At 63.4% G+C, this 11,953-nt stretch overlaps 1 protein-coding gene across 1 annotated transcript; it reads right to left on the bottom strand.

Moving 5' to 3' along the window:
* Positions 1-340: 340 nt before the first annotated feature.
* On the bottom strand, positions 341-6,184 carry CAMKV (CaM kinase like vesicle associated). The gene is made up of 11 exons (XM_052679337.1): positions 6,046-6,184; positions 3,538-3,646; positions 2,820-2,951; positions 2,621-2,695; positions 2,410-2,548; positions 2,205-2,325; positions 1,532-1,607; positions 1,323-1,459; positions 1,163-1,241; positions 1,001-1,088; positions 341-934 (listed from the first exon to the last, which is right to left on the bottom strand). The coding sequence occupies exons 2-11, from the start codon at positions 3,630-3,632 to the stop codon at positions 698-700; spliced, it is 1,179 nt and encodes a 392-aa protein (XP_052535297.1). The 5' UTR covers positions 3,633-3,646; positions 6,046-6,184; the 3' UTR covers positions 341-697.
* Positions 6,185-11,953: the final 5,769 nt, after the last annotated feature.

Here is an 11,953-nt window from a genome sequence, read left to right as displayed (position 1 = left end):
AGCGACGTCACGGGGCCCTCGCTCGGCCCGCTCCCCGCGGGGCTGGTCTCGCTGGCCGCCGTGCCGCCCCCCTGCCGCGGGGCGCCGCGAGTCCGCCCGACGGCGAGCCGAGCCCGGCCCCGCGCGGCCCGTATAGCGGCCCGCCCTCGACCCGGCGTCCTGGAGTCCGGCCCGCCCCGCCCCGCCCTCGCCCACCCCGGCCCTCCCGGGCGACGACCCCTCACGGAGGCGGGCGGGCGGCGCTGCTGCTTTCTCAGTTTGCCCTCGGCGGGTCTTTATTTGCCAGAGATAGAGGCCGCGGGGCGCGGCATGCAGCGGCCCGGGGCGGGGGGGGGAAGCGGGGACGGGGGGGGGCCGGCTGGGCGCGGCGCTTCGGGGATCCCCGTTGTGCTCCGCCCCCCTCCCCCGGGGGCCGGCAGGTCGGAGGCGGGCGATGGAAGGACCGACCCCCCCCTCCGTCCCGCCTCGGGCCCGGCCCGTGAGCGCGCGTCCCCGGGGGTTGTCCGCGGGTATCTCTGAGCATCCCCGGGGGAGAGGACGGGGGAGGCGGCGGGGGACAGACTGAGAGAGCGGCGGGGACCGGGAGGGGACGGGCTCCATGCAGGGCGCTGCCCCGCTCTCCGCTGGGGGCACGTAGAAAAGTGGGGCGCAGGCGAGGGGTGCGGGGGCCATGCCGGGCTATATACAGGGCTGCCGCTCAGCCGCTCGGCTCGCTGGGGGCCTCGGCGAGGGCGGCGGCGGCGGTGTCCCCGGCCCCGTTACACGTGTCAGCGGCCGGGCTGGCGGTGGGCGGCGTGGCGGGGGTCAGGGGGGCCGCGGCGTCCGTGGTGGCGGTGGCGGCGGTGGCGGTGGTGGCGGCGGTGGCTGCAGGGGCCGACTCCGTCTGCTCGGGCGCCCGCAGCCGCTTCATGAGCGTGGTCACTCGCACGGCTTTCTGCGAGGGCGAGTGGGCGTCAGGACCCCCGGGGGGAGACTGAGGCACGGGGCTGCGCCCACCCACCTTCCACTTGGCCCTGGCGAAGTTCTTCTCGATCTGAGCGCAGACGCCGTCCTTAATGTTCTTGTCGGAGGCAGCGTTGCCAGAGATCCTGGGGGCAGTAAAGGGGTGGTGAGCGGCCCCTACCGCCCTCCCTGGGCCCCCGCTGCTCCTGCAGCCCCTCACCATTCGTGGGAGATGGCCTCCTCCGCCGTGATCCGCTGGTCCTGCTCCACCTCCATCAGCCGTGTCACCAGCTCCTTGGCTGGGGTCAGGAGGGTCAGCGCAGGCGGGACACACAGGAACCCCGTGTCCCCCCTGCCCCCCCTCAAGTACTACAGCTCACCCGCCTGCGAGATGTCATCCCAGTAGGGGGGGTCGAACTCGTAGTCCCCGGCCAGGATTTTGCGGAAGAGATTCTTGTCATGGTTCTCGTAGTCATCTTCATCCGCCTCCTCGTAGAAGGGGGGGTTCCCCGAAAGGCTGTGGGGTGTGTGCTCAGTGTTCCCCCCCAGCCCAGAGCCCCCCCAACCCCGTCTCCAACCCCACACTCACAGGATGTACATGATGACACCAATGGCCCAGCAGTCCACCGGCCGCCCGTACCGCTGCCGCCCCACCACCTCCGGAGCTACAGAACACAGGATGGTGGAAGTGGGGGACCAGTCCCGCTCTGGGGTCACCATTTCCCCCACTGGAAAACCCATCTCCCTGCTCCTCCAGGGTGGCCGTGCATGGTGTGCCCCAACAGGTCACCCATGAGCGGCAGGAGGGACCCAGTATGGGTACTTCTGATGATGGAGAGCAGGAGGAACCCTTTGGGAAGAATCAGGATGGGCGCCTGGGGCGATGAAGAGCAGGAGGGACCCGCTGTGAGCATTCACGATTGCTCCTCTGTGTGATGGGAAGTGGGAATAACCCACCAGGGACACCCAGGAACCCACAGAGAGCAGTCATCAGCAGAGCAGGGGCCCAACAGGGGCCCTCCGGATTGGTCCCTGGGGTGATGAGGAGCAGAAGGGACCCCCAGGGTACAGCCAGCATCAGCTGCAGGGTGATGGGAATGGGAGAGAACTGCCAGGAGCACCCAGGATGGGTCCCTGAGTGATGGAAACTCATCAGGAGCACCGATGTTCACCGGCAAGGGACCTGCCACGACACTGACCCTGGAGACAGGCAGTCTGTGCCCCCCCTGCCCCCTCTCTGTGCCCGCCCAGCTCGCCCTCACCCAGGTACTCAGGGGTGCCGCAGGGCTCCTTGATGAGACCATTCTCCAGCTTGGCCAGGTGGAAGTCACTGATGACGATCTTGGAGTTCTTCAGGCGGTTGTAGTACACCAGGTTCTCCAGCTGCCAGATCAGGGAGCGTGAGCGTGGTGAGGCTGCACCGGCACCCACAGGTGCCTGTGCCCACCAGGGACCCTGAGCTCCCACCTTGAGGTTCCTGTGAACGATCTTGAGAGAGTGCAGATATGCGACAGCCTCCAGCACCTGCCGGATGACGTTGCTGGTGTCCTTCTCCGAGTAGTAGCCCTGGTCCAGGATCCAGTCGAAAACCTCCCGGCCCGTGGCCCTGCCGGTGCCGAGAGCAGGCTGCGGTGGCCCCCCGGCACAGCGCCCACCCGCCGCCCCACGCCATGCTTACAGCTCCAGGAAGATGAAGTACTCCTTGCGCGTGATGTAGACGTCCACCAGCTGCAGGATGTTGGGGTGCTTCACCCTGTAGCGCCCACGGGACGGTGGTGGCAGTGGGTGGATGGATGGGAGCTGCCCACTGACTCGCTGGGACCAACCCAAGAAGACCCATCCCCCTCTCCCCCCCCCCCCCCGGCCTTGGCACTCACATTTTCAGGATGATGATCTCATTCTTGGCAGCCTTCCGCACCTTGCGCCCGTCCCGCTTCAAGAACTTCTTGCAGGTGTACAGCTTCCCCGATGTCTTCTCCTTTGCCCGGAAGATTTCGCAGAACTCCTCCCTGCAAGGAATCAGCAAGGGATAAGCAAAGCATTGGGAAAGTGGGGGGGCGGAGGGGGTGAAGAAAAAGCCCCTTCCCCACAACAGGGCCACATGGGCTCCCGGAGCATCCTGTGGGACGGCCCCTGTCCCTGCACAGAGCTCACGGCCGGATGGATGCTGCAGAACCATCAATACTGAGCTGCACAGCAGCATGCCTCCACACTACTGTAACGCCGCATTTGGGAAGGCAGGAGGTGAGAGAACTTCCCCAGAGCCCCTTCCTCCGCCACAGCCAGAGCAGACGGTCCTGCTTTCGGGAGGTGCACCGGGGAGCCGCGATTTTGAGGAACTGCTGCAATCCCAGCAGATATTTGGGAGGGAAGAGGGAGGGTTAACCGCAGGCGCCAGGCTGCGGCGAGCAGCAGCAGCGGCGGCGAACCTCGGCACCGGCAGCAATTCTGTGCTCAGAGCAGACGGCAAAGCCCTCCTGGAATCAGCACTCGTTGCAGGGAACGCACCCCAGCCCTGAAGGCACCGAGCTCCCCAACTGGTGCAGGGTAGGGGTCCCCGTGGGCACTCCCGGGGCCGGGCAGGGACGCACTCACGTTTTGATGACCTGGCCCAGGTCATATCTGTCGGTCACCTCGGACGGTTGGTTGTAGTCTTTCTTGTCCCCCAGTGTCACGCAGCCAAACGGCATCGCAGGGCCCGGTGCTGCAGAGGCAGAGGAGCCATGAGAGCCCTGGCCCCGCTGCCTGCACCTGTCCCTCCTGAGCAGCGTAAAACCTGACGGAGTGCAGCCCATCCCCATGGCTTCTGGCCACTCTGCCCCACCAGCCTGCTTTGCAGCTCAGTAACGAATTTATTCCAGAGGCAGAGCTGGGAGCAGCTCACCAGGCAGCGTGGCAAGTGGAGCAGGTCCTGTTCCTCAGCCCCGTTTTGCCCTGTGGTGACACTTCTTCAGCTCGAGCACTGCCAGCTGCATGCTGTTACCCTGTCCTTTGGGGACGGTGACAGCCCTCTGCCTTCCTGACAGGAACCCTCCAACCCCAGACCTTCTTGGGAGCTTGCTGGCAAAAAAAAAAACTGTTCCCAGAAAGTAATTTTTTTTTTCCTTTTTCCCATCCTGTGCTGGGAAGAAGTTTTAACGGATGTTATTTTCTGATGCTCCAGGAAGAGAAGAGCTCCATGGCCCCGCTCAGCCTGAGTGGGACATCCAGCGGGATGCTGGTCTGGCGCCGGAGGCACCCATCACCCCCAGCTCCCAGGATGACAAGCCATGCCGTGCCGCACCGCACGGTGCAGGCAGCACCTGCCAGCCCGGTCCCGGTGGCAGGATGGCGGAGCGGGATGCAGGAGCCGGCGCGGCGGGTACCCAAGCTCTGAGCCTGTTGCTATGGCGATGGGAGCTGAAGATGCAGAAAGCGGCACATCCTGCGGCGGGGGCAGGGACGGGCAGCACCCGACCTGCTGTGCTGCGCAGTCCTGGCACTACCGCGCCGGCCCCGGATGGGTGCCCTGTCTGTGGCACCATGTGTGGGCACCGGGATGATCCCTGGGGCGGGTGACCCCCAGGGGGGTGTGAGGACAGCGAGGCAGGGGCGTGGGGATGCTCCTTCATGTGCTCGCTGCCTCCATCCAGCCCTGCCTGCGGGATGGGAGCCCCTCGCTGTGCAGCACCAGGGCACCAGCCCTTGCCAGACGAGAGCAGGCAGCCCCATCCCGTTCGGAGTGCGCCCACTCCCAAAAGAGAAGCAAAGCACCCACGGGTGCAGGAGAACTTACCCCCAAGCTATAGACCTGCTGAAGCTTCCCTGCCTTCCCTGGGCTCATCCCAACAGGGAACATGCCCTGCCTGGCTGCTCTGAGCATCCCTGTGCCATACGACGCCAGCTGTGCCATGCCACTGACCCGAGGCGAGGGGACTAGGGCTGTCCCCGCAGCCAGTGGCCGGCTGGGAGGGCTGGGATGAGAGCTGCCGGCGTGCTGCCAGGATAAGCCATGCAGGGACCCAATGGGATGACAGATAGGGATCTGATTGCTGCCTCTGTGAGCGCTCGGCTGACCTGTGTCCATCCCAGCAGTTCCCGCTGGCTGAGCAGGTGCCGCTGAGCACCATCCCCTGCCCCGGCTGGCTCAGGGGTCAGCATCCCCGGGATGTCCCGCAGGTGAGCGCACCCAGCTGAGAGCTGGGCACAGTAGGGAGGCTGGGTGCCGCGCTGGCAACCGCACACAGCTGCCCTCCCCCCTCCCCCCTCTTCTGAAGCAGCTAATTTGGGAGCAGAAGCAACAGCGGGTGTAAGACAATAGCGGGAGGTGGGTGGCCGGGTGCGGACGGGATGACGCAGCCGTGCAGCCCTCGCCAGCATCCCCCCCAGCACCCCGGAGCCCGGCTCTGCCTCACGGCTCGGGGACCCCCGGCTGCAGCACAGCCAGCATCACCTGCAGCCCCGCTCCCACCTGCAGCCCCCGGCCGTGCTGCCAGAAGGTCCCCGCTGCACCCCGCACCCCACGGGAGCGCTGGACCAGAGGGAAGCGTACCCAAATGTCCACAGTGCAGGTGGCAGCGGAGCGGAGGGGCTACGGGAGCCCACAGCGCTGCACCCAAACGGAGTTCCTGGGGTTGGAACAGAGCCGGGGCCGGGGGGTTCCCACAACCCGGTGCCCCCCAGCCAGGGGGCATCTGCCTAGGGGCGAGCTGGGGGCTGCCGCAGCGGGGAGCGCGCAGGGAGGGATGCAAATCTTGTCGGAGAGTGATGGAATGGGGCGGGGGTGTGGTGTGATGCGATGGGACGGGACGGGACGAGGCGGCACGGGATGCGATGGGATGAGTGAGATGGACGGGATGGAACGGGGTTGGGACGGGACGGCAGCTCGGCGCCCGCCGGGGTCGGGGAAGGCGGCAGCGGGGGGCGGCACGGGGCAGCCGTCGGGGCGCACACGGACACGGCATGGGGGGACGAGGCAGGGACACGGAGGGGCAGCCCCGGGCCGACACGTGGCGATCCCCAGCGACGCCCCCGGCCCGGCCCAGCGGCCCCGCGCCCTGGGGACGGCACGGCTCAGCCCGGCTCGGTTCGGCATCCCCCCCGGGGCCGTCCCGCCGCGCTCACCTCTCGCCTCTCCGACAGCAACGGGGGGCGCGGCCCGGGGCCGCCGCTCGGGGGGAGCCGCGCGGTGCCGGGCGGTGCGGAGCGGTGCGGAGCCGAGCCGAACCGAGCCGAGCACCGCCGTCGCTCCGTCGCGGCGCGGCCCCGCGCGCCTGGCGCGGCAATTGGGGGGGGGGGGGGGGTGGGACCGCCGGGCCCCGCCCCTCCAACGGTGGGGTCCCCCCGCCCCCTCCCGTGACGTCACCCCAAACTTTGCGCCCCGCCTCCTCCTGGCGCGGGTGCCGCCACCCACGGGAATGGGGCGCGTGGCATCACCGCCGGCATCTGTGACACCGCGCGGGGTGGGGGGACGCGGGGACACCTGCGGGGATGGAGCAACGGGACAGCGGCGGCTCCCGGAGTGCCGTGGGCGGCGGGCACGGGGTGCCGTGACATTGGGATGGGATGGGATGGGACGTAACAGGATAGAACATAACATGGGCTGGAATGGGGTGGAAGGGATGAGGTGGATGAGATGGTTGGCATGGGATGGATAGGATGGAATGTGAAAGGACTGGTCAGAATAGGACAGGTTAGAGGCGGTACGATGGGCTGAGATGGGTTGGATGGAATGGGTGCGACGGGATCAGATGGGATGGGATGGTGTGGGTGGGATGGGACAGGATGGGGTGGGATGGATCAGAATGGGATGGGATGGTTTGGATGGGACAAGACAGGACAGTTCAGAGGAGATAGGATGGATCGGGATGGATATGATGGCATTGGTGTGATGGGGTGGATAGTATGGGTTGGGATGATTGGAATGGGGCTGATAGGTTGGATGGGATGGGACTGGATGGATGAGGTAGGATGGGGTGGATGGGGTGGGATGATGGGATGAGTGGTATGGCTGGGATGCAATAAATAGGATGGGTCAGGACAGGATTTGATAGGACAGTTTGGAGGAGATAGGATGGAATGGCATGGGTTAGATGGAATGGGATGGATGAGGTTGGACAGGATGGGATGGGGGAGGATAAGATAAAATAGAATAGGACAGCACAAGGTGGGATGGATTAACCAGAATAAAGATGGATGGGATGGAATGAGATGGAATAGGAAGAGCACAACCCTGTTGGAGCCGGGCACTTTCCCTCGGGCTCCATCCCTCTGGCTGCAGGCCAGGGGCATCGCTCACTGCCAGAAGTGGCAAGAGAGGGGCGATGGCCTCTCAACAGCATGAGCCCTCTCAAAGCCCTTCGCTCTGCCCGCAGTTCAGGCATGGAGTGCAGGGAGGGCCATGACTGCTCACGGACCTCTGCTGAGTCCCACAGCCCCCACAGCCCCGGCCTCACTGCCACATGAACCACATAATTAACAGCACGTGAGCCCGGGGGAATTAGCAGAGCGCCGTAGATTGAGCTTCTAATCAAGAGTTTAATCACACAGCCTGGAAGCAGCGCACGGCTCTGTTATTAATCTTTGCCCACCCGGGAACTCGGAGTGTAACTCACAATTACTCAGCAGCACCCGCTCCTCTCTGGGCTGCCCCAAGGCTGCTCGCCGGGTGAGGAGCAGAACGGTGCTGTGGCAGCACTGTGCCTGCAGCAAAATGGCCCCACGGAGCCCCCGGCCCTCCTCTGCCTGGGCTCCCAGCCCTCCCAGCACCTTGCTGTGTGGTGATGGGCTCTGCTGGGCTCTCGTGCCTGCTGCGAGTCCTGTTCTGCTGCCCTGATGACTTGCATCCCAGGGTTCGGAAGGAATGGGATGTCTCCATTCTGTTTGAACAGTCCTGGCTGTCAGGAGATGTCCCCTGAGACTGGAAAAAGGCAAACGTAGCTGCCATGTATAAGAAAGGGGGGAAGGAGAACCCAGGGAAATTCAGGCTGACAAGCCTGATCTGTGTGCCTGGGAAGGTCGTGGAGCAGATCCTCCTGGATGACATGCTAAGGCTCATGAGTGACGACCAGGTGACCCCAGGCAGCCGGCACGGCTTTGCCGAGGGCAGATGGTGCCTGACCTGCCTGGTGGCCTTCTGTGATGGAGTGACGAGGGACAATGGAAGGGCGACTGATGTCAGCTACCTGAAGCTGTGCAAGGCCTTTGACGTGGTCCTGCACCGCATCCCTATCTCTAACTTGGAGAGCGATTTGGAGGCTGAATTATTTGGTGGATAAAGAGTTGATTGGATGTCCTCAGTGAGGGAGTTGTGCTCAGTGGCTCTGTGTCCAGGTGATGAGTGCTGTCAGGGGTTCCTCTTGGGACCAGTGCTCTTTAACATCATTATCAATTACATGGACAGTGGGATTGAGTGCACCTCAGCACTGAGCTGAGTGCTGCAGCTCAGTGCAGCTGAGGGTGCACTCAGGGTGCAGCTATATATCTATCAGGGTGCAGCTGATAGAACAGAAGTGAGGTCATCCACACGGCTCAAGAACTGGGCACAAGTGAACCTAATGAGATTCAACAAGGGCAAGGTGCTGTACTTTGGGCTGGGGGCAATCCCAGATGTGAGCACAGAGAGAAGAACTTGAGAGCAACCCTGCAGAGAAGGACGTGGGTGTCCTGGTGGACGAGAAGCTGCACACGAGCCAGCAGTGTGCGCTCATAGCCCAGAGGGCCGACAGCATCCTGGGCTGCATCAGCAGCAGGGGGCAGCAGGCAGGGAGGGGATTGTTCCACCTCTGCTTTGCCCTCATGAGGCCCCACATGGAGCACTGCGTCCAGGCCTGGGGGCCACAGTAAAGGAGGGCTGTGGGGCTGTTAGAGCGGGGCCAGAGGAGGCCATGAAGATGCTCAGCGGGCTGGAGCACCTCTCCTATGGAGACAGGCTGAGGGAGATGGGGGTGATCAGCACGGAGAAGAGAAGGCTCCAGGGAGACCTCACTGTGACCTTCCAGTACTTGAGGGGAGCTTTCATATAGGGGGGAGAATGACTTCTTACAGGGTCTGACAGCGATAGAACAAGGGGGAATGGCTTTAAACTAAAAGAGGGAAGGTTAGGCAAGATGTTAGGGATGTTAGGGTAAATTCTTTTCACAGGGGGCAATGAAGCAATGGCTCAGTCCAGAGCTGTGGGTGCCATCCCTGGAGGTGTCCCAGGCCATGGAGGGGCCCTGGGCAGCCCGAGCTGGGGGGCAGCCAGACCATGGCAGTGATGGGGTTGGAGCTCTATGATCTCTAAGGTCCCCTCCAACCTAAGCCATTCCATACCACCACCCCTTGCACCCCCACCCCATGCACCCTCCAGCCTTCCCACCATCCCTCAGTAACCCCACAGGTGGCAGCTCCATCTCCACCCAGATCCCTGTGGGACCTGCCAGTGGTGGGGTGCTGGGCTGGGGTCCCACGGCGGCCCCCTGCACCCCACACACACGGGTAGGGGACGGGGGATGCAGCGTGCCCATGACTCAAGTGCCACGCAGCACCGCATCCCTGCATGCTTGCCATCGCCATGGCAACCGGCAGGCAATCAGCAGTAATTGCGCTGCATGTCAGCCTGGCACTGGGGCCAAATAAAGCCCATCCTCTCCATTTAGTGGGGCAGGAATGAAATAGGGGCAGCAGCTGCCACCCCACTGCTCTTTCTTGGTGGCATGGCCAGCAGCAGCAGGGAGTTGTGGAGATGGTTCCTGCTGGGGCACGAGGAGCTGGCTGCTATCTCCAGCAGGACTGAGCCCTGCCCTCCCTGGTCCGCAAGGGTGAGGAGGATTTTAGAGCAGCAGGAGCTCTCATTCTGCAGGGAGGATGTCCTCAATATGGTGTTGGACCAGGGGACATTGGGCCTTACATGCTGGCTGATGGTGGGGTGGGCTTTGAGCCGCCAGCGGGACAATGTGGTGGTCTTCTGTGATGGAGTGATGGCTTTGGTAGACAGAGGAAGGACAACTGATGTCATCTACCTGGGCTTGTGCAAGGCCTTTGAGACGGTCCTGCACTACATCCTTAACTCTAAGTTGGACAGGGATGGATTTGAAGGCTGTGCTATTCAACAGATAAAGAATTGGTTGGCTGGAGCCAGAAGGCTGTGGTCAATGGCTCTATGTCCAGGTACAGGCTGGTGGCAAGTGCTGTCCCCCAGGGTTTCTCTCGGGACAACTCTTCTTCAACACCTTTATCAACAACACAGACAGCGGGATCGAGTGCACGCTCAGCACGCCTGCGGATGGCACCAAGCTGAGCGGCGCAGCTGGTACACCCAGCTTGGATGGGGCCTTGGCAGCCTGATCTGGTAGGGGGCAGCCAGCCCTCAGCAGGGAGTTGGAACTGGATCCTCTCCAACCTAAGCCATTCTATGACTGTATGAGCTGCTGGGAAGGAAGCCCTGCGGGGTGCAGTCAGCCCACTGGCCAGCACGCTGTTTGCAGGCCCCACGAGCACAGCCAGCTCTGCACCTGGCCCCGTGCCGCCGTGCTGCTGCTCCCAAGCATTGGAGCAGAGGCTACAAACGGCCCGTCCCCACCTGCTGTCCGCTGCCATCTCTTGCAGGGCAGGGTGACGCTGAAGAATTGCCACCAGCACGAGGCGTGTGCATCATTGCAGCCAGCAAACGCCACCCTTAGCACGTCAGCCTGGCATTGTCACCTCCCCTGCAGGGTGGCAGGGCTGCATCCCGCTGCCTGTATGCCCACGGCCCCGTGCGCAGCCTTAGAGATGGCTCCGATTTTAATAATTAATCCCTGCTAACGACAGCACTTTCCCCAAATAAAACATTTAAACTGCTGCGTGTGCAAGGCGTGCTGCCGCAGCGGGACACCCAGGGGCTGTGCTGCAGCCTGGCGGATGGGCAAGGGGAGGCAAGCTGCCACCCTGGGGAAACTGAGGCAGCGCTGCTGGGAGACGGGGCTAAAAATACATTGCTGAAAGCAGCTGGTGCAGGTGTGAGGTGCGGGGGAGAGATGGACAGCTTCTCTAATAGGAGCTGACGTGGCCCCAGGCTCCAGTGCTGCCTCATGAACAGCTGGGGGGGTTGGCTCCTGCTGGAGCTGGCTGCGGGGTATGTGTGGGGGCATGTGCTCTGCGGGGTGTCACTGCTGTCCCCTCCTGGGCCGTGTGTGCCCTGCTCTGCCACAGACTGAGAACACCCCATGGGGATGGATGCACACGCTCCCTGGCTGTAACCAGTGAGTTTTGCTTCCTAAACGGGCCGGTTAACCGCAGGTTCAAGGGCGTTCAGGGGAGGAAATGCACTCCATCAATATGAAAAAAGCATTGGTTATGAAAACTGGCTCTGAAGCAGCTGCCTGGTGCTGGGAAAGGGATGCCCCATTGAGCAAGGCTGGGGCACCGCTTGTGCAGGAGCACCCAAAGCCCTCAGGGTGCAATGAGGTGAGGTTGGCAATGTCACTACCAGGTCCCCAAGCAGGGCGGGCAGCGGTGCCCCAAACCTGGTGGTGCCAGAACCGCTGTGCCCCGTGCCAAAGTCCCCGTGATGCCAGGGGCTGCATGTCCCCATGCCCATGTCGCTGTGATGCCAGGGGCTGCATGTCCCCACATCCACGTGCCAGGTCCTGCCCGCACCTGAGCGCATCCCTGCTGCGTGTCCCAGGGCAGCAGCTGCCAGGGCAGTGTTTTACTACAAAAGACAGCACGGAATTTTGCATCCAGTGTCCCCTCCAGCACCTGCTCAATAGCACGAAGATGGGGCTGGGATGGGTTTTTAGAACAATCCTTTCAATCAGTGCTGGCATCACCTCACAGAATCACAGAATGGCTTGGGTTGAAAGGGACCTCAAGGATCACGAATCTCCAACCCCCCAGGTGCCCAGGTCCCCCCCTGAGTGTGCCCCAGGGACAGGGGGTGGTGCTTGCAGGGTGAGCACCTCGGTGGCCAGTGCCAGTCTGCAGGTGCCCTCCCATGGCTGCACAGGAGCAGTGGGTGACCCCCTCCCTGATCCCAGCACCCACCACAGGCAGAGCACGCAGCACCAGA

This window comes from Tympanuchus pallidicinctus, unplaced genomic scaffold (assembly GCF_026119805.1).
Source record: "Tympanuchus pallidicinctus isolate F22 unplaced genomic scaffold, pur_lepc_1.0 scaffold17, whole genome shotgun sequence".
Taxonomy (NCBI): domain Eukaryota; kingdom Metazoa; phylum Chordata; class Aves; order Galliformes; family Phasianidae; genus Tympanuchus; species Tympanuchus pallidicinctus.
The sequence above is the reverse complement of the archived record's forward strand: the minus strand, read 5'-3'. Positions and strand labels throughout refer to the sequence as shown.

Excerpts from the sequence above, each read along its gene's own strand:
- CAMKV (XM_052679337.1), bottom strand. The coding sequence starts at position 3,632 with ATGCCGTTTGGCTGCGTGACACTGGGGGACAAGAAAGACTACAACCAA. Across the intron at positions 2,696-2,819 it reads GAGATCATCATCCTGAAAAT|GGTGAAGCACCCCAACATCC; the intron begins GTGAGTGCCAAG and ends TGGGCGCTACAG. Across the intron at positions 1,089-1,162 it reads GAGGCCATCTCCCACGAATG|GATCTCTGGCAACGCTGCCT; the intron begins GTGAGGGGCTGC and ends TACTGCCCCCAG.